At 48.3% G+C, this 27,543-nt stretch overlaps 1 protein-coding gene across 15 annotated transcripts in view; it reads left to right on the top strand.

Annotated features, from left to right (window-relative positions):
* Positions 1-27,543, top strand: part of CAMTA1 (calmodulin binding transcription activator 1) — a 324,941-nt gene that overhangs the window by 251,102 nt on the left and 46,296 nt on the right. For 14 of the 15 annotated variants that reach the window (XM_055799761.1, XM_055799755.1, XM_055799756.1 and 11 more), the window contains 3 exons: positions 9,499-9,652; positions 20,203-20,343; positions 22,731-24,586. In XM_055799761.1, the coding sequence (XP_055655736.1) occupies positions 9,499-9,652; positions 20,203-20,343; positions 22,731-24,586 (2,151 nt within the window). Of the gene's footprint in view, positions 1-9,498; positions 9,653-20,202; positions 20,344-22,730; positions 24,587-27,340; positions 27,426-27,543 lie in introns of those variants that run through there. The other variant, XM_027787551.2, reaches the window with a different exon arrangement.

The raw sequence follows: 27,543 nt of genomic DNA, 5'->3' as shown, positions 1-27,543 counted from the left end.
CTGCTGCTTCTCTTCATCTCACACGCGTGCAAACCCTTGGGTGCATCCTTAGTCCTACGTCCTTGTGATGCTGATGTTCATGTGCTGCTGTGGGGAGCATTCACAGGTTTTGAGGGGCAATCAGCTTCCAGATGATTTTAATGCTTTTGCATACTTACAAAAATAGCTTAGAGCTTGTTGAAGCTCTAGGAGCAGTGCTGAGGCACAGCATGTCTCTGGAGGGAAAGCTTTTTGCAAGCTCTGGGTACGTTCTCCTAGGGTTTTCCCATTTGGTCTTTGGAAATGTCAGCTTGCTACTGCTTGGTCCACCTATAACAATACCGATTTTAAAAGTGAAAAGTTGAGGTATCTTTAGGTACACATCGAACTGTTCTTAAGTCACAGAAATGCATTAATATTTAAAAGTTACTACTGTTTTTGAGGCAAACTAGGCCATCAGCACATGAGAGAAAAACTTGCACCATCTGCATTCAAACCAGAAATTGAAGCTGTGCATTCTGTTGATACAAACTTAGAAAGCACTTGGTGAATGTCAGTGGAGCTTTGAAATTTAAATTTCTTCTTATTTCAGACTAGCTATTGTTGCATCTCTGGCTTGGGTGAGCCGGGGAAAGGGTAGAAGCCACTTGGGGCATGCTTTATAATGCTGGCATTTCTGGAAGGTGATGAGGATGGAAGTGTTTGCAAGCTCAGCTCTGTCTGAGCCCGTTTGAAATGCAATGACAGAATTCCCATGTAAAGGTTGCGGTAAAAGCAGGAGGGGGAGGAGATTCTGGACTTCAGAATGAAGAAGAAAATAAAAACTCCTCACAAACGTCAGCTGAGGAATCTCTGGCTGACACTTGTTGGGGAAGAACAGTTTGAATGCAGTAGCACACCTTTTGCAGAGTAGCAATCTGCAGAGGCTGGCACGGTTACATCGTATTCAGTACCTCAGTTGTTTACATTTGCACTGATTTGATGCTGCTTTGTGGATAGTGCAGCGTAGTTTTGAACTATTAATGCAACTGCAGGGCAGCAGCGCTGCTCTGCATCTGCAGCTTTGGTGGCCGTGAGGTTTCTTACTGACACTGTGTGCTCTCAGGCATTTGCTTTGCTTTACCCTCGAAAGAGCTGTGTTTTGCTATTAAGTAATCGCAGTGTATAACTTTGGCTGCATCAGTTAGCAACTTCTTTGAGATGTTCTGAAAATTAAAAGCACAATTCAAGTGTAGGACACTTTGAAATATAAGATGACTTTGGTTGTCTCCTCTGCACCACTCTCCACGTAGAAGAAATCACACCGTTCTGGAAATGGTCGCAGCATGCAGGTTTAATATAGGAAGACGCAGAGGCTTTGTTTAAGTGTCAGTTCTTCAGAGGTGGGGAGTTGGAGCAGCAGTATATGCACAGTATAGCAGGAAATGCATATGTCTGTAATAAGCCTCATTTGTCAGGCAGAGTACCTCGAAGGAATTCCAACCCAAAGGAACCTTTGCTTTGCCCTCAGAGTTATTGTTTGAAAATTCTCAGGGCCTTTGCAGAATGAGTTGTGAAACCTTGGACAACTGGAGAGAGCAAGTGACAGAAAGGAGGAGGAGATGCTTTGATGATTTCCACGGCAAATTTGTCTCACTTAAAAGGCAATCGATACTAGATGCAGCAGCTGGGTTAAGTGCATCCACTGCCGTTGTTATGTGGTTTTCATGAGCAGGGTGTGTGTTAAGAAAGAATATCTCTAAGCAAGCCAAAGTAGGGCAAGTTGCTATCCGTAAGCTTTCTCTGCATGCTTTTATCAGGGCTGTGTTTTTATACGTGAGCAATGGTGCAGCTTTAGATGGTTTTTGAACTAACTCAACAGCTGCCCAGGCACCTTCTGTGACCGACTGTTCAAGAGCTAGTGAAGACTCAGGCTGGCCTCTTAAGAATCCAGATGTACAGTCATAAAGGATCGAGTGGAAAACAGTGAAACCATGGTTTTGAAAGAGGCAAGAGCAGCTTTTGCTCCTTCAGCTCCTCTGCCTTGTGCTGTGGTTTGAAGCCTGGAGCCCGCCGCTGTTCTCAGAGAAACCCCCCTGCAGGCGCTGCAGGCTGGAGCTGAGCTGTGCCGCGGTGGCAGGTGCCGCAGCAGAGGGACACGCTGCTCTTCAGTGCCCATGGGCTGGGTGTTGCCGGCACCGTGAGCCTTCGGGGGCCCAAGACTCAGGTCTCTTTGGCCCTTCCCAGGTGAGCACGCTCACGGTCTCTGGTGGGCTCATTGCTTCCGAGCAATAAGCAGGATGGGAGACTTCCCTGCCACATTTCTGTTCCTGGGCACCAGGACACGGGACTTCTGCATCAGTGCCACCGGCTCTGCTGGATGTTTCTAGATAAACAAAAGCAGTCCCGGCTTGTGGCAGAATTACCTTGTCCCTGTCAGCTGCCAGTGTAAGTTAAAGCTTCCAGCTGGGAGCAGTGACACCGATGAAAAGAAATTTTATTGTCCGGAAGAGTAATACCTGCATGAGAAAGAGAAGTGCCTTTTGTTTTATTTTGCTGCATGCTTCTAGCAGTGCAGTATTGTCCTTCTGTTATACCTTTTACTAGCAGAAGAGGTATTGCTATGAAAGATAATAAGCAACTCGGAAATCAATTTCTTTTTGGAACTTTGAAGGCCAGGAATTACAGCGCTGTATTTTTCTGTATCTTTCAAAGTGCATGTTAAATAAACATGATCCCCAGGAGTATTCAGAGGCAGCTCTTTGTATATAAAATACCTTCAAATATATCACATTTGATGATGTATTAGTAAGCATTTGGTATTTGTTCTATATTAAGACTCTCTTACTTTGCTGCTTGCACTATTTAAATGCTGCCTGATGATGACCGGGCTGATCCATGTGCTGTTTGTAACCCCACGGGATTGCTGCCAGGCTCACCTACAAAGAAAAGCTTATTCAGGGATCTCCTGACTCCCCCTGGGCAGCACCCTGCTTGTTTCTGGGGGCGATGCAAATCAAACCACCTGTACTGCTAAATCGTGGACACCACCCTGGACCTTTCTTTTAAGGAGGGGGGGGGGGAAAAAAACTTTTTTTTTTTTTTTTTTAACCGTTCCCACTCCCCAGCTGCCTTCTCCTGAGATTTTCTGGTGGGATCCTCTGCATCTGGCTCTGCTGGAGATCTTGCATGGGCGATGCTTCTGCAGGCCTCAAGGAGAAGATGCTCGGGATGGGGCTCTCGCTCCCGCTCGTGTCCAGGTGTCACTGCCAGCACATGGAGGACAAGTCAGCCTTGCAGCCAAGGATGCTCATTGCTGGCTGGCTGTTAGGGATCCAAGAGCAGCACTCTTGAAGAGCGACGGGGATTTGCCCATGTCATTGGCATCACAGGGATGGGACAGGCAGTGTTTCTTATTGTGAGAAACATAGGGGCTGTCCAGGGACACCAGGAGCAGCCCAGGGGAAGAGGGATTAAAAAAGAAAATAACAAAAGGAAAACCTGTATTTTTCTAATCCAAACCCTGCCCTGCAGTGGCTCTGTACCCCCTAGTTGTTCTTTTGAGACATGAAATGTAGAACAGAGTACAATTACTTTCCTGATTACACTCTATCTTCCCTTACCAAGGTATTGAAGAGGAACTGGGGAGCACGTTATAAAGCATACAGCCCTATTAAATCTTGATTCCCTTTAAAACAATTGCAGGAAATCTCACTCTTATAATTACATGAGGGTTGAAATAATTTTTTAGCTTTCTAAGCCCTTCACAATTCATTGTTCCCTTGTTTGCGGTGCGTGGAGCTGCGTCGGCCTGTCGCCAGTCTCTTGTCTCAAAAATTAGTGAATTTAAACAAAAAACCCTCAAAACTCTTTGGGCTGAAAAACTGGGAAAATGACTCTGTTTTGGTGTGGAGGGCTGACTGACCTTTGGAGACAGCTGTGGTATCCATAGGGTGTGACTCCAGGCATGGCCAGGATGTGGCTGGGGGGGAGATGGAGGGGATGGCCAGCGCCCTGGAGGGACCTGGTGCCCAGGCAAGGACAGGGACATCTAGCAACCTCTTCTGAGCCAGTGCATATCAGGGGGGGGATTTAGCCAGGTTTGAAACCATGTATGCACCAATGTCTCTCTCTGCCTGGCTGACCCCAGGTGTCCTCTCCTCCTGAGGAAGCTGTTGAAGGGGCATAAATTCCACCGGCTCTTTCACGCAGCTGGAGGCGTAGGATGGAAGGTTAATTCCAAGAGCTGTACAGGCTAAAATGGATTTCCCAGCAAAAGGGGTCCTGCTCTGCAGAACACGTTCTGCTTTTGCATCCAGCTTTGGGGTCCCCCTCTCTTCCAGGTGCTCCGGTGCTTCATCTCCCAGGTGCCAGGGCTGTGCTATGTGTCTGTTGTCTCGTTCTCCCTAATTAAACATGCCCAGCTCAAGATAACTTAAGGCAATGGGTTGTGCAGTTAAAGTCAGTGTTAGACTTTGTGGTTTTCACTGTTAGTGTGAAAGATTAATGTATTCTAACGCCTTAGCCGCCAGGTTGCCTACTGTAGCATGACCTCAATTAGAAATTAGTTCAAGGATAAAGAAATTGCTGGGATTCAAACCAGTAATCTTGCCCAAAGCTAGCATTTGGTCTCTGGAAAGGAAAAAATCCCATTACTTCTGTGTCCGTGTTGTGTATTCATGCCTTGTACTTCAGGTATCCCAGGTTCTGCTCTCAAAGCATTAAAAATACAGAGGAAACCCTCCAGATAGACACTGCTATAAATAGCCAAAGATTCTGTCATCCACACCTCCATATGGCTGGGAATGGTTTCATTCCTTGGTTTGTTTTTAGATGATACACAAGTGCTCCCAGTACCTGTCTCCGAGTTACCTCTGGGTACCAAAGCATCATGTAACGTCAGCCTTCCAAAACTGGGGAAACAGTTTTCTGTTAGCTTTTTCTGGGTGGTAATTTGTTGGGTATTAATCCAGTCATCCCACAGTCACAGAGGTGAATTATGTTCCCAGAAAGCCGAGATTCCTTTACAATCTTTTGGATGGTTTGAGGAATACAAAGTAAACCTTGTGAATGAATAGCCATCAGAAAAGAAAAAAAAAAAACATGTTTTAGAGTGTGGGGGGTGAAAGGAGAGGGAAGAGGCACAAGAGCCGCCTCTGCATCTCCCTGCCACACTCCTCTGCTCCTTTTGCCCTTTTGCTTTGTGGTTTAGCTGTTGGGGCCAAAAAAGGCTGGTTTCACCTTCCACGTTTTTAATAATGCATAGTACTGGGCAAGTTTGACACAACAGAAATAACACGGGTAGCCAGCGAAGGCCAGGGCAGCTGGCCGCACAGCAGCACAGAGCCCATGGCTACTGCTCCCGCCACCCAGGGCTCTATTTGGGGGTAATTTCCTTGCAGGGTGGCTGGGATTAAATTCACCAACGCTCATCATCCCTGAGGATGACTTATTTCCTTTCATCCTTCCAGCAGGGAGTACAAATGCAAAACTTCCAGCTCAGAGGTATTTTTCAAAATAAAATATCTTCAGCTGTGGTCATCGGTGATTTGGAAGCCCCTGCCAGTGAGATTTAGCCTTGAGCTGATTGCCATTGCTGAACAGCTGAAGAGCAGCTGAAAGCTGGCCAGAAATGGCTTTTGATTTTTGCTTGCATTTTTTTTTCTCTAAAAAAAAAGAACAGGAAAAAAAAAAACCAAACATGCTTCGGGATGGGAGGACGGCAAGAAGGGGGAGATTTTTTTGTGATTGTTCTGCCCTGCCTGAGAAGGGAGATTTCCCCTTGTGTAGGGGACTGACCGGGTAGTAACCAGCAAGCAGAAGGCAGTTGCTGAAACAGGAGAAAGGTTTTCCTGCCAGCTTGGAGGGCTGCTGGTACCTGCCATTCCTCCATCCAAGCATTAATCAGCCCTTCCCAGGCTGTCCATTCTTTTCTTCGCATTTCTGCCCTCCCCACCTGCTGGAATTGGGGAGCTGGAGCAGGCCAGCGTGTTTCAGCTTTGTGTTTCTGCTAATGTGAAAAATACAAACATGGAGTGGGCTGGTGGAACAAACAATAGCTGATTTACTTGGTTAATTTAAATAGCGTGTCGTGGGTAGCACAGGGAGGCTGCATCGCTGCTCCAGCGATCATGCTGGGAGGGAGGTCTGCAGCGCCATTACGCGCTATTATTACTTTCTGGATAATGCATACACTTTCACTATCGCATAGGTTTTCTCCTTCATTTTTCATGAGAACTGGCACTAGAGTAACAGTTAAGCCATGGAAGAAACATAACACCATGCCAGTCTGATTTATTGACCACTTAGTGCTGATGAAGCTGCAAACAAGAGTCAGACAGATGTTGCAGCTGCATTTTTTTTATCAAAGCTAACAGCTTTTTGTGGCGTTTTTTAACCACTTGTTGTGCCATCTCCTGCTTATCCTACAGCACCAGGGGTGGTGGAACAAAGTCCTCCTCCAGCACCCTGAGGAGACTCTGCTGAGGAGGAGGACTAGATGCCTCGGGTGCTGCGTGCCAAGGAGCCTTGCCCAGGTCAGGGACAGATGGCAGCAACTTTGACGCGGGTGCGTGGGAAGCGGAGCAGCTCTGCAGAGGCTCTGGGCACTGAAATTACGGGCAGCTTTCCAATGGGCACATTTCCAAAGCTGTCTGCAGCCAGTCCAGGGCTCCCTGTGGGACTTCCCCACTGCTAGGGAAGGGCTTCTGCCGTGGCATGTCCACTGTCCTGGCAGGTTTCCCACATGGAAGTTATGCTTGTAATTTTTCTCTTAGTCTTTCGCATGTCTCTTGTTCTACTGGTAGGTCTCCACAAAGAAGCAGTGGTTCTCGGCTGATACAGTTTCCCAAAACACACGTATTCTCTTCATTTGTGTCAAAACATTTCCGTTTACTACATAGATTGGCGTTTGTGAGACTTGCCAGTCTGAGGTCAACTTTTAGATGTAGACATAAGGAACAAACCTGTTGGCTCTCTATTTATGTTACATGCTTTTATTTATAAAAGGTATAAATTCCAGTGCCAATCCACCACTGAGGACCACTTGTTTCCACTGCAGTGAAGTCAGGAAGCCCCGTTGTCCTGACTTGGCTGGTGACTAACAGGCACTATCAGGCTGTGAAAAATACAGTTTATCTGAAACGAAGGAAGAAGCATCTGCAGAACTGCCAGGTCACCCAACGCCACAGCAGCAGCGTGTCCTTGCTCTCTTTTTTGAAACTTCTCTGAGAGCAAGAGGTGTCTTTACACGAAATCTCTGAAGCATATTACTTTTTATTACTTCATCATCTAAACCACTAATTACGTTAAATTAGCTGATGGAGACTATTTGGGTATATAGGTAATCATTTTTATTATCTGAATCTTTTCTGAATTATGCATGAGGACCGTAATGTTTCAGACCTCCCCTTCATCACCTCCCCAGTCCTGAGCAGTGCTGTCTGCCTGTGTTGGAAGCAGCTCGACCGCCCCGTTAATTCCCTGGGAGCCCTGGCTGTCACCTCCATCACCTTTAAAGGGTAAAACAGGAGAGCTGAAAGGAAAATGTGGCTCCACTTTGCATAGTAACCTGAGGATTTGCACTGTGGTGTGGAAAGAGAGGATACGGTGGTTTAATGTGTCCTTCTCTGGCTGTCTCTCATCCAGGGTGGATGTGCCCTCTGAAACGGAAGGTTTTGAATACGTAAAAATTGAACATAGAAGGTCCAGTTGTTTGTCTCCAGGACAATCTCAGGAATAAAAGAAACAATGGTTTTCTTTGCTTTAGTGCTTTCTAATAAAGCTCAAAAATAAGTTGCTAGCGGTTTCTTACTAGGTTTTCTTGCCTCTTCCCTGGGCAAGGCAACTCTTTTTAATGCAGACTGCAAGAATTTGACACTGCAATCTCACTGAATCTTCACTGAAAATCACCTGCTTGCAGTTTCCATCAATAGAGGGGAAAAAATGCAAGTTCCCACTTGCATGTCTTCCTAATTTAAAGGGCAGAGGGACACTTCTGGTTACTAAAGCCCTTCTGAGTACCAGCATGAAGAGGGTGTGGGCAGAGGGAGTGCACATCCGTGGGGGCTGCCGCGCTTGTCATGCTGCTGTGTGTGGGCACCACGTGAAGGGGTGGCCTTTCAGCTGTCAGCACCATCCTGGCAAGCCTCGAGGAGCTGGGAGACACAACCAGCTGCCCCCTTGTCTCAGGGACCTGCAGGGTGCTCCCTGCGCGCAGGGCACGGGACGGGGTGCGTGGTGACCCCCGCAGCCAGCAGCACCGAGCGCTGCCCTGGCCCGGGCTGGCTCCAGGTGCAGCTGCCCAGCACGCCGTGCCTGGCTTCAGTGCTGTGGTTTGCCCGTCAGAAGTTCCCTTCTGCTGGTCTTTCCTCAGTGCGGGTGTCCACATACTGCTCCAGCCCTCGGCGGGTTTCGTAAGCAAGTGCTCCCATTAGTGCAACCTTTGCAAACGAGTGATGGCTCGTGTTCCCTCTCCCACTCAGAACAGGGCTTTAACAGCATTAATGAAACATTAGAGTTTTAATTACACCATTATCCTATTTATTTTTATAAATAATTCCAAAGCAGTCATTAAAGTTGGTGAACTTAGGAGTAAATGACTTAAGGGAAAGAAGGCGGCCTCTCAATCTTGTTATTATCTATTGTACAATCTCCCTGGGATGCTGTTGGGAAACTAGCAGAGTTGTTTCTGTTGCTGTTGTTAAGATGATTCATTTACTCACAGGGTGGTAACACGCTGCTCAGCTCCCTACTTGAAGTGTCTGTGTCAGTGGGACGGCGCCGCAGTGCGTCAAAGCGCTGTTGCATCCCCTCTGTCAGCCCCGTCGGAAGGTGCGCGGGGGGAGAGGGGAGCACTGAACAGCCCCTCAGGAGCGAGCGCCTTGCAGTCGTTCTGCAGCAGTTCTGCAAAGGACACGGTCTCTTCCATTCCCAACCTTCTGCAGCTCGCTGTTTGCATCGCAAAGCTGCAAAATCTTCAAAAGACAAGAAATTTTGGGCTTGTCTAAGAAGAGCCTGTCCTTCAGGCACTCTGTAATGCTGTTTGTGAGCCTCCTTGGCTCTTCCCTCCCTCTCCCTGTGGCCATAGGAAAGCGTGGCTGTTACTGATGTCCTCGGGTGAATTTCCATATATTCTAAATAGCCCGATATGGACCAGAACTGATGAAAACATTGGATCAAACAGACCACAGGTCCCTTAAATCAAAGCAAATTACATGGTGTTTGTCACGACTGGTGTTTGCAGGACTCTTGCAAGTATTTGGTGTTGTATGGGTTGGAGAAAAGGTTCACCCTGAGCATACACAGGGAGCAGGAGAGTTGCAGGCAAAGGGTGGTCGGGATGGGGGAAGCTGTGTGCCACCTCTGCCTCGTCTTTTGCCGCCTCTTTTAAAGAACAGCTCCAATCCTGGGGAAAGCTGGTACATCCTGAGATCTAATTATGATGCTTTCTGCCATAGTTTTAATTAGGAAGATAAATGCAGAAAGCCCTGAGTGGGGGAGAGGCCCAACGATGTAACTTCTGCTCTCCATGCCCTGCAGAACCCAGACATCGTGTTGGTGCACTACCTGAACGTCCCTGCCATTGAGGACTGCGGGAAACCATGCGGCCCCATCTTGTGCTCAATAAACACAGACAAGAAGGAATGGGCAAAGTGGACAAAAGAGGAACTCATCGGACAGCTCAAACCGATGTGTGAGTATCTGGAGGCTTTTTTGCTTTGCAAAGGGTTAATTTAGAATATAATGTCTCTCACTGCCACGAACCATCCCTGTGAAGGAGTCATTTGTCACCATCAAACTCAACTTACATCTGCATGCACTTTCTTTCCTCCCAATATTCAATGCCTCTGGGATGCGTGGTATGAGAGCTACCCAGACTGTGCCAAAAAGGTCTTGTCCTAAAAAAGGTCCCCTCCACACACTGGAAAATACTGTACCTATGGTCTTGCGTTGTCAAGCGCCCTTTGCAGGTACCTACTCGCTTGCAAAGAGCCTTTGCGGTACTGGCAGAGAGGTTTCCCCCAAAGGCATTTCATGTTCCTGTGGTTCAACATCAAAACAGGTTGCTGTTGCTTACAGACGGACCCTGTGGAGCTGAATGTTTCAGGGTGGGTTTCGTTTACTACTGTTGTAAACTTTTTGCAGTCTGAAGAGAAGGCTGCTTAGGTGGGCAGAGTGATCAGGAAGTTTGCTCTGCAAACAGGTGGTCCTTTGGACCTCTCTGCATCTGCCTTGGAGTGTGATATTTTCTTCCATGTCACCGTTACATTGTGTCTTCCCTTGGAGAATATGTCCCAGTGTGCATGCAAACATCTTTTTGCAATGAAAGAAAGATTATGCATAACCTGGATCTGTAAGCAAGAGCAATTAACTGCAGGAGCCACAATACTAAATCTAGGTGCTTGCACCTGAGTCAACAAAGACCAGGTCTGCTTTTCTCCCTCACCCCTGCCCCCAGTTGGACACTGGTGTCATGCCCAGCTTTCTATAATTAGAGGTCACAGCCATGAAGTGCATTCTGACGTGTCTCCACCATTAGTGAAAGATCAGTCTCACACTGACTGCAGCATTAATAATCTATGTTTGCACGGCTCCTTTGTTGCATCCTGAGCTCTGCAGGCCCATGTATTCCTTTTCCACGCAAAGTTGGAGGGCAGAAGACAAGCAGAAGAGAGAAAATGACACATTTGCTAAACAGAATGTTGCCCCTGGGACCAATAACCTTAGACAGAAATCCAAGATGTTGAAGGTGTAGCTGAGACTGGACGAGTACCTTAACATTAAACAGGAGAGGAAGTGGCAGCCTGTTAAAAAATCTGCAGTGCATCAAGAAAATTATGTGAAAACTACAACGAACTCGCCGTAAATTTAATAACACTTGGCTCTTTTATGTCTCAGGAGGGAAGAGTGAAATTCTGCACAATTATTCAGTGTCTATATGCATGTACACGTCTTTGTTTATGGGTACATATCTTGGGAAACGCATCTTTAGAAATGTAGCTAAAATAAAAGCTTTGGATTCTGATCAGACCTAGAAAACAAAGAGGACACAGATAACCATGTTCAGGGAACACAGAGGGGCACTGCTCGCCAAGAAGCCATCAGATTTGGTTCCAGTATTGGGTGTGCCATGAAATTCTGGAGCCAAGCACATTAGTTTCATCACATTTTTGCATTAATCACATTCTTGCACAGACTTCACAGTTTGATTGCCTGATGTTTCCAAATTTCTCTGCCCTAAAGCAGATTTGTCAGTGACTTAATCAAAGTGGTATGACTGGTGTTGCTGAAGTGACAGCCTCACCCTTTTACCTGTTCTGTGTTGCCATTCATCTAGTTTTATTCCTCTGGACTTGGAAGCTGTGTGAGATTTTTGTTGATTCTTTTGTTTTCTTAGTTGCCATCTTTCATAAGAATTTCATGTTTAAGACAAGTTAGTGATGATACAGCCAGGGTGTGCATGGAGGTCTGAGGCCAAATGCTGTACCTGCAGGGAGGTTTTTGCAATCCTGACCGTTGCTGTCATTCAGAATTATGAGGAGAAGCTGATACTAGTTCTGCCTTCAGGGCACATGCCTCCTCCTGGTCAGAGGCTAGTGACGGCATCCAGTTCTTGACTCGCCGAGAGCAAGTGCTGTTTATTCAAGTCCTACTCAGCCTGGACTGGTCAGGTATTAAAGCTTTTGACCTCTCTCAGGTATTAGAGCTTTTATATCTGAATCTAGGATAGTGGAGAGTCAGTGGTATGGCAGCCAAAGGCTGAGAGCATGTTCTCTTGGCCGTGTGTGCCTGGAGAACTAAAAGTGATGTGGCAGATGGCTGGCAGGGAGAGAGGCATCAGTCTGAGAGTCCGAGCCAGACAAATATATCAAACTGTTTTTCCTGAAACGCAGAGAGACCCTGACTGGGATGAGCAGGGAGTTTGCTCACATTTCTTGCATCCATAATTCACTTGGTTCCCTCTTCCTTCCCCTCTGCATCATCCCAAAGTCAGTCCAGGCTTCAGCAGGTGTTCAGCAGGCATCCAGGACAGGCACGGCTCCTGGTGCCAGACCGCATCACCTCCATGAGCAGAGCCATGCCGTGAGGTCGGGGCTGCTGAGAGGTGGCTCCTCCTGTCCTGGTCTTGAAGGAGACTTCTGCGAACCCAGAGCTTCTGGGCTGGCTCCAGAGTGGTTTTTCCTAATGCTGTGACTGTGCTTGTGCTGGTGGTTGTGGATGAAAAAATTCCTTTTCCAGGTGACCATACAGCTCTGAGGGCTTTATCGAAGCACCATTAACTTGTTCTAACATAGCATAGCTGGTCTGTGAACTAATTAAGAGACTGAAATAAACCCATCTGAACATCCGTCAAAGGTAAACACTCACTGCAGATGCTCTGAGGATTTGGGGTTTTCTCAGCATCTCCAATCGAAATAATCAATTAATTAATCAGCCTGATTTCAGTTTTCATGGCTTTGGATTTTTGATTTAATTGTGATGTATTTGTCACCTGCCTTCACACTGGGACATCCATGACCTCCTGATTGTCCTGTCTGGGCTATTCCTGTTGGCTAGTCAGACCTCAGTTCGGTGGTCCTTGAGACTGAAGCAGAAGATCCTGGAAGGGCTGGATGCACTATTCATGACGTCCAGCAGGATGATTCCCCTCTCCTTCCAGGTCAGGAGATGGGGCACCCGGTCTTAGAGGTGTAAGCGTGGTCAGGGAGCACACACGCTGCTCCTGGTGGCAGACCTGTGATAACCTGACTGTCGGCTGTCTGTTTCAAAAGGGTCATCGTGCGTGTTGCTTCTTTTGGGACATTTGTGCAGAATGAATAGTGATAATACATGAAAATTCTGTGGGAGCATTGTCCGAGACACCTGTAAGTCATTTCAGGATGCCTGGTATGAAGAATGGGCCTCAATTTGGCATTGCTTTCATATTTCCCCCCCTCTTGTGCCCCGTTACAGTCTTGCTTTGAGATTTCACTGAACAGACTAGCAGATGTCCTTAGAGGCATCTGGTGGTAAAAGCAAAATGCAGTGGCAGAATCCAGCACAGCAGAATTCTGTATATAAACTCCATATGATCAGCAAATTGTGGGCCAGCTCATGTTGGGGGTTTCTCCAAATCATCCCCTTTTGGCTTTCTCATCCCTCAGCTGGCAAAGTATGAGTTACAAGCTCACAGCTGGTGCTACGTTGCAATCCTTGTTTCAGGTCCACTATAATTAAGAGCTGTCTTTCTTTTGGAAAAAAGCTTTTTTCATTCCTCTGCTGCCTGGAAACTGATTGCTCCTGCTCGTGCCGCCCGCACGCAACCACAGCTGGGGAAGCTGGACGTTTCACGTGGCACCCATCAGACTTAACACCTTTGGGCATAGGCAGCTCTTGCCTCTCCCTGGAGTCACCGACTCTGTTCTGTCTGCATAAATGAAATGATCTGGGACTCCTGGAGGTGACCTGAAACTGCATCCTGGCATTGGCACAACTGGAGAGGCCATTAAACGCTTGTAACTCAGAACGAAGTTTAAATAGCAGTAATGGGCATTAATATGGTTTGAAGAATCGAGCCGTTGGGTGTTTTTATCTTCACGTAAATTTATGTTCAATTTCAGTAATTGTGTTTAAAGAGTTTTTTATATTTAATCCTAAAAGATCAGTTGTACAAAAATGCTACATGGGGTGATTTTTACTGTTTCCCAACCAGTTTGTCAAAGCTACAAAGTAACCCTCCATGGAAACTGAAGCTTGTCAGCTTGGTTCCAGCAGACCTCCACCTAAAACATAATTTCAGATTCGTTAAAAAGGGTCTGGGTTTTAGGAATGCAGATGTCTGGTTTTGCTGGAATAGTATTTATGTATTACTATAATAACCTGTGGGGGTTATAACAACAATACAATAGTATGTGCTAGACAGGTTCTTATATCCCACTGGCCACTCGGGCTCTGAGTGCCTACTGTTCCCATCAGCTTCGTGGCCAGTATCAGCCACCCATGGCCAGTATCAGCTACCCGCTGGGTTCCTCATCTCCTCACAAAGATGCATCTCTTAACCCTTTCGTTACTGCAGGTGCGCTGCTCTAAACGTGGCTCACAGGCAAGCACTTCACCTTCCCTCTCCCTCTTAGATCCATGGTGGCCTTTCTGTCCCCAGAGGAGCCTGTGCCCATGCCTGTATGGCTGCTCCTGGGGACACGCGGTTTCCTGGTGGGTGAGTTCCACTTTGTCAAAAGAATGAGAGCGGCGATGGGCACGTTGGGAATAGCGCAGTGACATAACCCCACCGGCTGCAGCCCAGCGACGATGGCTCCGGCGTGAAGGGGCGGTGGCAGCAGTGCGGCTTACCTTGAGGAAAGCTGAACCAGATGGGTTCCTGCCCCCCCAAAGCCGGGTGTTAACCATTGTTCCCCAAAGCCGGGTGTTAACCACTGTCCCCCCAAAGCTGGCTGTTAACCATTGTCCCCCAAAGCCAGGTGTTAACCACTGTCCCCCCAAAGCCGGCTGTTAACCATTGTCCCCCAAAGCCGGCTGTTAACCACTGTCCCCCAAAGCCGGCTGTTAACCATTGTCCCCCAAAGCCGGCTGTTAACCACTGTCCCCCCAAAGCCGGGTGTTAACCACTGTCCCCAAAGCCGGGTGATAACCATTGTTCCTCAAAGCCAGTTTTAACCACTGTCCCCAAAGCCGGGGGTTAACCAGGCGCAGCAGTTGCAGACCCTCTCTGAGGACGCCCTGGGCACACCACCCTTTACGTTCTGTTCTTCCTCAGTGTTTTATCTCCCCTCTTAGCATCCAGGTGCAGGAGCCGCCGGGCTCGGTTCCCGGAGCGCCCCGGGGCCGCCCTTCCCGGCAGTTCCCGCAGGTTGTTCCCGGTGCGGTGAGGGGGCTGCGGCGGGGGGGGTGCGCCAGACCGGAGCCGTGCTGCCGGGGACCCAGCCGGAGAGCTGGAAGCGCTGGGCTTCCTCGTGCACCCTGCTGAGGGGGGGGGTGGCGGGTGTGATTATTTATTTTTTCACTCAAATCGCTGGGAAATAATTAGGGGGGGAATAAATAAATAAAGGCCGCAGGGGGGCGGGCCTGGGCGGCGGGCCGGGCCCGCCGCTCGTTCCTTATCCGCTGGCGCCACCTGGCGGCGCGGCGCGGAGCGGGTGCCGGGCCCGCAGGACGGCGGTGCTGGTGCTGGTGCTGGTGCTGGTGCTGGTGCTGGTGCTGGTGCTGGTGCTGATGCCCTTGAGCTGCAAGCGGAGGAGGGGGCCCGCTGCTGAGGGGAGGCAGAGCTTGGGCAGCGGCGGCGGGTGGTTGCAGCTGGGAGGCGGGGGGCCTGGACCCCCTGCCCGGCTGAGGGGCGGCCATTGGGGTGCTCCAGGCCTGAGGGAGGGAGCGGGGCAGTAGCGACGCTGTCCTGACCCGCTGCACCGAGGCCAGAACGCCCCATTTATCAGGGGTTTGTGCCGCGTGTGGCTTAGAACAGCAGGGGGGAGCCGGCCTCGGGCTGCGCTTCCCCGCCAGCAGCCCTGAACCCCGGGCGGCTGGGAGAGAAAATGGCTGCAGCACAGCCTGGCCGCGGAGGCCTCAGCCCGGCCTCGGGGAGCCGCGTCCCGCCGGTCCTCTGGGCGCAACTGACCCCCGCGCTTCCCTCCGGCTGCGGAGCGTCCCGCTGCACCTGAGCGAGCCTTCACGGAAAGGTCTGACTTGGAGGAAAGATGACTTTCTAAGGAACGGCTGAAACACCTGTACGAGTCCTTCCGAAGATGTTACATTCAGGAAGTGTCATGAAGAGGCAGCAATGTGCAAGGGGACCTTCCCTGCCCAGCGAGGCTGGGGAGACCTTTCCTCCCAAGCAATGATGGGTGGAAGTGCAGAGCTGGAAAACCCAAGCTGAATTCCATGTGGGCACCTGGGTACAGAAGGATGAATCTCATGGAAATCTCCTCCAGCCGAACTGAGAAATCAGAGCGAGGCCTTTACTTCTGTCAACACCAATGTGGTGAAAATTGAAGGGACAAGGCTGCCATTTCCAATTGACCATCGCCATGGAAACAGCCTCTCGGTGTCAAAGCTGAAGGAGCAGGAGAAGCACGAGGGCTTTCCTTCCCAGGGCCGTAGGACAAAGGACCCGCTCGCACTACCGGCAGCACTTGTAGGATTTTTAAAGTATTTTTATCGGTCAGGAGCGGCCGAGGGCAGAACTCTGACACAGGGGTTTGCAGCGGGCCACCTGGAATACATCAAGAGGGACAGAAGAACAGAAATCTGACCTTGATTATTCCAAACATTCTAGCTCTGTCGGTCTATCCAACTTATCTGTCTCATCTGGGGGATGTCACCACTGTTACTCAAAAAAACAAAAGCTGGGCCCTTACTTGTCAAAATGGGGCAAAGGAGCAGCACGCAGGGTATAGGGAATGGCTTCATTATGGAGTGAACATGTACATGTAAGCTGCATTGTATGTATGGAATACAGAAGAGCAAGAGGTTTGGAATCAAAATAGGAAGCATAAAATGGATGAAGTGCCAAAGAGCATTCAGAAAGAGTGAAACGGTAAGACTTAGATGTGGGAAGGTATTTCAGAGACAAGTTTTGCTTAGTGTGGAGGAGACTGCAGAGAGGGAAATGGTCAGGGTTTTAGCCACTGATGATGATCGGTCTAGAGTGAAGGTGAGACAGCAAGGTAGGCTTGAAGTGGTGGAGAGTGATGGGGGGGAGGAAGGTATCTGCAAGACCGGAGGACTGCAGACCTGGTAGCTGCAGAGGTCTGAGTACCACCAGCAGCAGAAGACAGAAGTAACCGGCCCATTGTAAGAAACCTGAACAATAATATTTGTCTGCGTGTGAGTTTGCTTTGGCTTGTGAGCTGCCTTTTTGCTGGTAATTTAGATGATTTCTCATTCCTTTGCTCATGATGGTTGGGCACAGTCCCGACAGCGTTAATGAATGGGGAGCCACTGGGCCAATATCGGAAGGTCATTTTTATTCTCTTTTCTTCAAAAGGGAAGAATTAGAAGAAAGGTGTGAGCCCATACTCACAAAAGATTGGAGGTATTTCTGCTAGGAGCAGCATTAACAGTCTGAATTGTGGACCTTCCTCCAGCCTCACTTCTTTCCTTCAAGCACCCAGTGAAATACCAGTAATTCCGCCCTGCTCTGTCACCTCAGTGCTACAGGCGCTGTGCAGAGGGTGCGTGGCAAGGAATATGATGCTGTTGTAATGCAGCAGTTTTTAGACCCATTCGTGGTATCACTGGAAAGTGTTGGAGCAGTTCACAGTTTTCATTTTAAATTATAAGGAAGTGCAGGAGGAGACTGAACAGAAATCCAGATGAAAATACTTCCCAGAATTTCTGTTAAGCTTCAATATTTTTTCCTTTTTTTTTTTTTTTGTGTGTGTGTGTGTGTTTGTTCCTACATTATGGCTGTATTTAATGAAATGTAGCTCTACTGTGATTTCACTTTTTGAACTGCTAAGAAACGGGAAGACTCTGTGTGTATGCTTTTTATTAACCTTCCTTTCATATTGCACTTTCTTCCCTATAGAAATCTCCTTTCCTGCTGATTCATTATGTGTCAGGAAGCCAAGCATGACACGTTAAAAGCCATCTTGATAGTATTTGGTATTCAGTACTAACAGCTCACCAGCTCACAGGAGTTTTTCTGTAAAAGGGGGAGGGAGAAAATCTGCATATTGGATGTGCCAAGATAGCAGATCATTTGCATTAAGCATCCAGACATTCTTTTTTTTTTTTTTTTCAATCTGTCACCCTTCACTGGCTTTTTATTTTATGACCTTCATAACACACAGGGAGCATAAGCACTAAAAGAAGTGGCACCAGGTGGACAGAGGCTGGAGCCGGAGCCTTTAGGATCAGCTGGAGCAAGGCTAGAGAAGGACCTTTCCTAGCAGCGACAGATCCGTGATGGGACTTGGTTATACTGGAAGGACCTGAAAATAATGGGCATGGTACTATAAGTATCCAACTACAAAGCCGTCCATTATTTCCTAGCTTCCACCTCACAGCTTGGTTCAGACTTAAGAATCATCATCATGAATACACAACCCGTGAGATGTGATTCACTTGCCAGACTTGTCCCCTGTAACATGCCACTCATCGCAGGATTTAGCAGCAGTAGGGCACAAACTCTGACATACTGGGGTAAAACAGACTTCCTATGCGTAGTAACACGTGTGTGAGCTCACTTCTCTAGCAAAGCATTTCTGGAGTAACCGGAAATAACTTAGTGAAAAGTTTCTTTGTAATAATTACAGTTCAGTAACTTTATATAGTACAGCCGAAAGTATTCCAAATACGTTACTGCACTTTAATCTCACTGCCAATGTATTTTTTGCAAAACTGCTATTTGAACATCACTTATTAGGCATAACATCACATGTGACAGAATAATGTACCTGGAACAGTAAAATGAATGTGAGTGAAGGTACTGAAGTGGTAAGTGTATATGAACTTAAACTTAGACATAATAACAGATACTGAGCGTTAAGAGGAAATTCAAAATTGTGAACGTACTAGAAAGCAAAATCTGTTGGGTACGATAACAGTAAATGTGGTTGTCAGGCAAGCATAGAGGGACTCATTACTAAACTAACTGCAGCACTTTAAACAGTGATATGAGGAAGAATACTTGTAAACCTTATTTACAATATTTCTGCAAGTTATCCAGCCTGGCCAATAAAAATACAGATTCTGTAATATAAAACTATACCAAGATGAGATGCTGTTAGGCAAAGTAACATTAGTGGGTGATGAGGCAACACAGCAACAGGTGATAAAGAAAAGGCAATAAAACTGCTTCACAGAGCAGATCCAGGAACTCTGTTCTGCCGGCTGCTTATGACATACTAAATAAGGAACACTGAAGAGGAGAGTAGGAGATTCACACGATATCCTGCCTCTTTGACGATGGTCATTAGGTGTCATAAACATGCCTTCATTTGCTTCTGATCTTCTTGCATGAAGCAGCTTACAGCTTGTCGCTCCAGAGTCTGCAGAGTCTGGCTATAGAGGGATTATCAGCCCGATGTGCTGTTGGCAGTATTTCACGACCTCACATCGAGGACCTTCACCACGCAGTGATCTGTGTATTTAGTGCTTAATCCTACAAAGGGAAGTCTGTAGGATTTTTGACTTTGATTCAGCATATTCTGTTTAGGGGGTTTAGAACACAACATCCATGGAACTTGCTTTGCTGGAGTATGACACACTCGTGCAAGGAAGCGGCTCTTCAGGCATGAGCTGCCAGGCACGGGGACATCTTGGAAATGTTGCCACCAACCAGTGCTTTCCAAAATCTGCAAGTGAGCTCTAGTGCACACAAAGGATAAGTAAATAATATGCACATATAAATTGCTTAGAGAGATGTTAAAGGAGACAGAAGATGCTTTGAGTCACTTGTTATGGAGAAAATATTCTATAAATGCTACTTCCATTGAAAGTCAGGTTGAGAGTATCACTGTTAGGTGAAATTCTGCATCTAAAAAACCTCTGAGAGGGAGCCTTTATTCAAGTAATTTATGTGCATGCGGATTAGCATTCTTATTTAAATAGCTAACAGTCTGAGAGAGAAGCCAAGGAAGAAGACCTTCAGTTTGCAACTAGTTCTGTAATGTCACCCTCCTGCCTGTTTTCCCAAATTGCTAAAAAGTTGTCCAAGGCTGAGGAGAAGCTCACACAATGTCTGTTAGTGACTCCCCAAAAATGAGTCAGTCTTCACTGCTGCCCACCAGGGTGTGACAATGAAGACCTGGCAAAAGGTTTGTATTTGCTGTTATAGTGGTGTATTTTTGATTGCTGATTTTATTATAAAGCTAAGTAATTTTGTTTTCATATTAGACAGAAAAAGATTCCAAAATGCTCCTTGGAATTGTACTGTTCTGTTTTGATGAAACACAAGTATTTTCTTGCTTTCAGGTTTTTAATGAAGGTTACATGCACTGCTTAGGCAGTCCTTACAATTTTTCAGCCTAGTTACAAGACCCACCATTAACAGCAAACTGAAGCAGAGCAAGATACTCTACTGAGATTTTTTTTCTCTGTATGTACCTCATCCAGGAATCCTAGTTAGAAGCCTATGGATATCAGGGAGCAGAGAATAGTAAAACAACAACCATTACTGTTGCTTTTTATTGCTCTCCTTCAGTTCTGGCAAAAAGCAGCAGGAATGGGTTTCTGCTGTTCTTTCGGAGTAGCTTTTGATGGTTTCTGGCACATTTCTGATGGGAAGTTTTACTGTTCTCTTTGCAGTTCATGGCATTAAGTGGACATGCAGCAATGGAAACAGCAGTTCAGGGTTCTCGGTGGAACAGCTCGTGCAGCAGATCCTTGATAGTCACCAGACCAAACCGCAGCCTCGGACACACAACTGTCTTTGCACTGGTACCTTGGGTGAGTACCTTGGGAGGGCACAAAATGATCACAGCTTAATCCAGACTTGGAGTAGGGTTTGTAGTACTGAAGCACCTAAAAGTGTTGTATCATGAAATGCTGAGACGCAGTGAACTCAGAGGTGACAGAAGTCTTGAGCACAAGAAGATGCAGCTGGAACTTCTGGAAAAAATGTCAGTGTTTTGTAATGTGCAAGTTCTAATAGATGCTGTCTGTATGTGACCTGCTCAGACAGGCATATTCTCTTCTACGTGCTCAAATTTTGTTACCAAAGCCTCAAAATTTAATGTTCTTCCAACTTCACCCTCTGAACTCCTTGCCCTGCAGCCCACTTTGCTGAAGAAAATGGGCTCAGGTGGTTAATCACAAGGTATCACCAGGATAAAAGAGGTCTTACTTAGGTATCCTGAAAATGTGGGAGATTTTTTTCCTGTTAAAGAAGATGGCATTGTTTTGAGTGAAACTACAACAGCAAGAAATGGCATCCTTAGTATTATCATTTTATAGAGAGAGTGGGAAGCTGAGTGATTCACTTTTCCAACTCATCTGCTTTAAGGGCACCCCTTCCTAGTACTTTGGTCAAGTAAAATATATGACACTTTAATGAGTCTTTAGCAAAATGTATAGAGGAAAGCTGTCATTGCTTCAAAGGGTTTGTTTTTTCTTCTTTTTTTGGGCAGTTGCATTATACAATCAAGACTTAAGTAAGAATTATGACCTCTGAAATACCTGAGTTTGTATTAAAATTCAACCCTTAAGGCTCAGCATTTGATCCAGGCTTGCAGATCTGAACATGAATCCTTTTATTCTTCCCTTTGATGTTTTGCCTTGTGCTAAGTCTGCTGCATGCTTCTTAACATAACAGTATTGCTTTGTTTTGTAACGGCTTGCACATTGACACATACATTCCCAATTCCTTACTGTCATCCGCAAAGACGGCGGCATGAAAGCCTCTCCCTTGTTCCTGTTCATCTCTATGCCTCGGAGAATAGAGAGATTTAATATTGCATTTAGTCTCAAAAGCAGTGTCCTGAACTACTTTAAGTGACCTGATTCAAATCTTGAGCACATAATAGAGAAGTTCCCCTTCAAGGGCAAGGGACAAAAGATTTAGCAAATTGCAGCGGCTACACAGACGCTTTATGTTACCCAGAAGATGGCATTTACAGTTGTAGCCATTAGCTGTAAGAAGGAGGTTTCTTTCCCCCTTTAGTCATTATACAGTACCATAATTAATGTTCTTACTCCATTCTAGGGAAAATGGATCAATTAAAGAAAGAAACATCAAAAATTCATGGACTGTTCTTCTTTAAACAACAAAAGCAGTCCCTGTACCAGTTTGTGGCTAAGATGTCTTTGCAGGCAGAAGTGTTTACTTCATCCTACCTGGTTTCCAAGCTCCCAGGAACTCGGGGGATGTTCATCTTCTGTCGGGCCAGTAAAGGCACCAGCTGGCTGAACTCAGGGGAGGGCTTGTCTTCTGGTGACCTTTGCTTGAGCGTTCTTCAGCCACTCCGATAGCAATCATTGACTCTGGGTGCGACATCTCAAAGTACAAAATGTTTTATCTCCCAGCATATGAACAGCTTAGAACAAGAGAAACACATCACCATCCCTGTGGGAAGGAAAGCTTTCTTTGTGCTGCTTTAATAATTTAATAAAGCTTCTTTAAGAATTTGATTGGCAGCTGTAATGGACATAATGATGACAGGAAGATAAGGGTTGCAATCTAGGCACCAGGGTCATGCCAAGGACAGGAGCATGATATAGCACCTGTCACCTCCAGATTGCCAGTCAGCATCCAAACCACCGATTGTCAAGCGATTGTCAAGCCACCCGATGTCAGCCAGCATGAAGAGCTGAGCGTCTGTGTCACAGGGGGCTGAGGTTATGTCCATGGTGCAGATGAAACAGGGCCTGCGAGGCAGAAACTCTGCCACAGCTGACAGCAGCAGCCCTCGCATTGCAGGCTTTGCACTGAGAACAGGCACACGTACATAAGTCCAAAACCTGTCGCAGATGCCAGTTCCTCTCCTTCTGATGTGCTGTGTGATCAAGGCAGGGAGGAAGGGGGTAGGTGCTAAAGTAGGGGTAGGTGGGGCAAGGGGAAGGGTGCAGTCATGCCCGGTGGCTGTCATTGCATGCAGTGGATTTATGCATTAGATGGAAAGGGAGCTGTCAGTCTGGCACTGGCGAGAAACTAATTTTGTTTCCAAGGTCCCTCACACTCTCTCATGTATGTGCTTGCTGTCTTGTATGTGTGCTCATTCACTCTGACACACAGGCGTGCGTAAGCACGGCTCTCCTTTGCTACAGCCGTAACACTTGCAGTTAGCATTGCCTTAATTTTTTATCTACTGAATGGCAAATGTTGTTTTCTGGCACAGGGGCAGGAAGCAGTGTGCATCACAAGTGTAACAGTGCCAAACATCGCATCATATCACCAAAGGTCGAACCAAGGACAGGTGGGTACAGCGCTCATTCAGAGGTACAAAATAACGATGTCTCTGAAGGCAAGAATGAGCACAGTCATGGCAAGGCCTCCAGCCGAGAGAAGAGGAACGGCAAAGTGGCGAAACCAGTGTTGCTCCATCAAAACAGCACTGAGGTTTCTTCCACCAACCAGGTGGAGGTCCCTGACACGACCCAGAATTCTCCTGTGTCCATCAGCAGTGGATTAAATAGCGACCCGGATATGGCAGATAGCCCGGCTGTCACTGGTGTGTCCAGTATGGCTGTAGCATCAGTTATGGGAAGCTTGTCACAAAGTGCCACCGTATTTATGTCGGAAGTCACCAGTGAAGCTGTGTATACCATGTCACCCACCTCTGGCCCAAATCAACACCTTCTGTCCTCAGATGCAGCTGCACAAGGACTGGTACTTGCTGTGAGTTCAGATGGACACAAATTTGCTTTTCCAACAACTGGCAGTTCAGAGAGCTTGTCGATGCTACCCAGCACGGTCTCCGAGGAACTTGTGCTCTCCACAACTTTAGATGGAAATAGAAAAATTCCAGAAACCACCATGAATTTTGACCCGGACTGTTTTCTTAACAATCCCAAGCAAGGGCAGACTTATGGTGGAGGAGGTATGAAAAGTGACAGCATCAGTACCAACATAAGGCAGTCACCCACAACGGAACGTAGCTTCAACTTCAACACAACCCTCACAAAAGAAATTAAAACTGAGGACACATCTTTCGAACAACAGATGTCCAAAGAAGCATTTTCCTCCACTTCTGCATCTAACACTCTCACCCTCACTACTGGTTCAGGTTTGCTTCCATCTGGAGGAGGTCTGAGCCCAAGTACCACCCTGGAGCAGATGGACTTCAGTGCCATTGACTCCAACAAGGACTATTCTTCCAGCTTCAATCAGACCGTCCAGAGCCCTCACGTTCATCAGACCCCTTCCCCCAGCTTCTTTCTGCAGGATGCCAGCAAACCTCTTCCCCTTGAGCAAAACGCTCACAACAATTTGAATGACACAAGTGGCTCATTTGTGAACACGTTAGGAATCCCCAGTGTGAAAACAGAGTCCTCGTCCCAAACTACTTCCAACTGTAACGGCACAGTGGAAACCAGAATAGAGTCCACCTCTTCTCTCCAGCTCATGCAGTTCCAAGCAAACTTCCAGGCAATGACTGCAGAAGCTGAAGTTCCCATGGAGACCTCCCAGCAGGCAGAAGGGAATGAAAATCTACTTAAATCAGGGGATCTTCAAGCCTGCAGTACAGAGCATTACTTGCAGCCCGAGGCCAACGGGGGTATCAGGAATGGGAACAATCTCCCTATTCTCCAAGGAAACATGGTACAAGGACTCTATCCTGTGGCCCACCCCAGCTTAAATAACTCCTCCAACATGGAGCTTAACTTGGACCACTTTGACATCTCCTTCAGCAACCAGTTTTCTGATCTAATTAATGATTTCATATCAGTAGAAGGTGGGAGCAATGCTCTTTATGGACACCAGCTGGTGTCAGGTGACAGTGCCGGACTGTCTCAGCCTGAAGACAGTAACAGAGCAACCTACAACCAGGCTGAAATGTGCATTCCTTGCTGCAGTCCTCAGCAAGCCAACATGCAGCTCAGCAGCACAGAGAACGGAGCCAGCACGATGGCGTACATGCATGTGGCTGAGGTGGTCTCAGCAGCTGCAGCACAAGGCACTTTGGGGTTGCTACAGCAGAGTGGGCGCTTGTTCATGGTGACAGATTATTCACCAGAATGGTCTTACCCTGAGGTAAGTCTAGGGCTTTTACTCATTAATGTTTGCTGCCTTATCTCTCATTGCTTTGTTCATAAGGGCTCCCAAGAACTGTTTTGTTAAAGCTTTGACAAGGCTTTTAAAACATTTCTCTTAGAAGTCAGAGTATCCAAGGCCATTTGCATGTCTGAGTGTACTTTTAATTAAGCACTTCATTACCCTGACAGGGCTTTTTCTTCACTTAGGAAGCATCCAACAAGAAATGTTTTGTATTATTGAAAAGCAAAGTATTTCCCACGCAAGGGCCTCATGGTGCTACCTATCCACATTAGAGCAATAGAGTTTGCAAACTGGAGCTGATCCTGAAATCTAGCTCTGATGTTCTTAGTAGAATAATTCCTGACCTGCGTTGCCTCGATGAGTTCAGCACTTACCTCCATCCCACAGACTATCCAAAATCAGTCACACGCACCAAGTTAAAAATGGCAGCAGCACAGGCTTAGAATGACGTGAAGGAATGCTGGAGGAAAGAGGCTGTTTTGAGCCAGTAATGGAGAAGCAGGTTGTTTTGAGTAAAAAGGAAAAAATGGTCCTTTGTGGTTTTGTAAGCCCAGCCTTGGAGCACTGTTGTATTTGTTACTTTACAGAGACGTATCATAACTTCTCAGGAAAAGATCTCTCTGTTCCTGTTGACTAGCGCTATCCGATTATCAGTCCTGTGATGCCACCCCCAGTAAGTGTGCATCTGACACCACTGGATGGCAAGTTTGCTAGTGGGCGAGACCGCAGAAATACGCAGTAATAAGCAGATGAGGTGGTTTAACCTTCAGCTGGATGATCCTGTGACAGCTCCAGGACCATGCTGGTACAGGAGCAGGTGATGAGTTGGTATTCAGTGGCTCAGCGAGTTCACATACTCTGCAATAAGGGACTTGGTGTGAAAACATGGGTGTTCGCTCTGCAGGTGGAAATAAACTGAGGTTTCTGGCATGCAGGAATGGCTGACAGGCACAGATGAAGAGCCGCCTTCGGGAATTTCTGCCCTCCATTTAGTCGCTCGCTCTCCAGACAAGTCAATCGTGGCCAGCGAGGCGGCGGTGCAGGCTCAGGCACAGTGGGTGGCTGAAGGCATCCTGCTGCTCGCTACAGCCTCACCCACCGCTTGCATGGCCTGCAGCTGACTGAGAAATCTGGGACTGCCGGGGCCAGGAGGTGCCCAGGGGCCTGACTTCTGCCAGCTGCCAAACCCAGGGGCCTCTCTAAGAGACAAGGTGGTCCCTGACCGTGCCGCTCACCACCAGCTGGAGTTTACCTTCTCTGGGTCTTGGTGGAAAACTGGGTCTGAATGTGCCAGTCATGCTTCTCTGGAGTATAATCCAAGCTGAAGTGTCAGCCCTGTGGTGGTCACTGCTGGTGCCACCTAAGTAACATGGAACAATTCACCATCCCTGGGGGTGTTTAAAGAACGCGTAGATGTGGTGCTTAGGTACAGGGTTCAGTAGTGGGCTGGGCAGTGCTGGGTTAACAGTTGGACTTGATGATCTCAAAGGTCTTTTTCAACCACAACGATTCTGTGATTCTGTGAATAATGCAATGATGGACTTTCAGCAATGCAAGGATGGCCTTCTAGCAACTGAACCCAGCTGGGCTTCATTTGCAAGAAGCAGAGTGTTTCGGGGGCATTTGGCTGTGTTGGGCTACAGACACTGCTTCTGCCGTACCTGTTGTCCAACAGTCAGTCAGACTCCTGCTTGCTTGCGTAGCAGGTCCCAAAAACCAACAAAAAAGACCTGACAGCAATCCTTCAGCCTTTCTGGTGCAAGTCTTTTCTTTTTTGCTGCTACCATGGAAACGCTTTTTCTGTTACCCGTTGCTACACTAATGAATTGTTCCACACCTGCTAGCAGAGTTTGTTTTATTTCTGTTTTATCCAGACCGCAAGGCTTAATCTGTCTGCATAGACTCACCAGAACGTTTTCCCAAGCCAGTGCAGGTCCAGGATCGCGTTCTGGTGCCGTGGGTTTGTGCGCGGAGCTGCAGGTTTGGATTTGCAGGGGGCTCGGAGCGACACCTCAGCGGCTGGTCCGCCCTGTTCGCTGGGACCCCAGGCAGGACGGGAGGAGCCCCCGAAGCAGCCCCCGAAGGAGCCCCCGCGCCTCCGGGCGAGCCCTGCCGCCGGCGGTGGGGCTCCCGGGGCGCCATGGCCACCGGGGACCTCCCGGCGCCGTGCCGCTGCCCCCCCCGCACGGGGCTGCCGGGAGGCGAGGCGGCCGCGATCCGCCTCCGAGGGCCGCGCTCCCGCCGGCGGCCGCCCGAGGGCAGCACGGCCGCGGGGAAGGGAAGGGGAAGCCGGGTCCGGGCCGGGCGGGGGGAGGCTCGGCAGCCGCTCTCCCTGAGCGGGGCCGGCCCCGCTGCCCCCGCCGCCCCGGGAAGCCGGGCCCGTCGCTGCAGCCCCGCGGGGGAGCGCGGCGCTGCGGGCCTGCGGCAGCCCGAGGGGCCGGGCGTGGGGCCCGGGGCTCGCTGTCCCGGCGGCACCGGAGCCTGGCAGAGCCCCGGCGGCGGGAGGGGGAGAGCTCCGGGGCAGGCCCGGGGTGCCGGGGCCGAAGGACCCCCCCCAGCCACAGCCCCGTTCGGGGCCGCTCCGCGTCCCTGCCTGACCGAGTGCCCCAGCACCCAGCAAAGCACCAGCTGCGGGCTGCTGTGTTCAGCAGAGATCTGCCGCCACCACGGGTCAGGCCCAGGGTCCCGCTCCTCTGGTGCTTCCAGCTGGGACTTTGGAGGCACGCAGCCTCCATCCCCGTCAGCAGGGCCAGGGCAGCCGTGGCAAACACAGCACGCTTGCTGTGACCGACCCGCGGCACTTGCTCGTGGCAAGGTGACAAACCTGGAGCCTGAGGAGGCGATGGTGGGCGGGAGGTGGGAGTGGAGCACCCAGAAGTTCCCAGGAACTGCCCGGTGGGAGGGATGTGTGGCTTGCAGTGTTGGTATGGTTT

The sequence above is a fragment of the Falco peregrinus genome, chromosome 3 (genome assembly GCF_023634155.1).
Source record: "Falco peregrinus isolate bFalPer1 chromosome 3, bFalPer1.pri, whole genome shotgun sequence".
Taxonomy (NCBI): Eukaryota; Metazoa; Chordata; class Aves; order Falconiformes; family Falconidae; genus Falco; species Falco peregrinus.
This window is presented reverse-complemented; position numbering and strand designations above follow the sequence as displayed.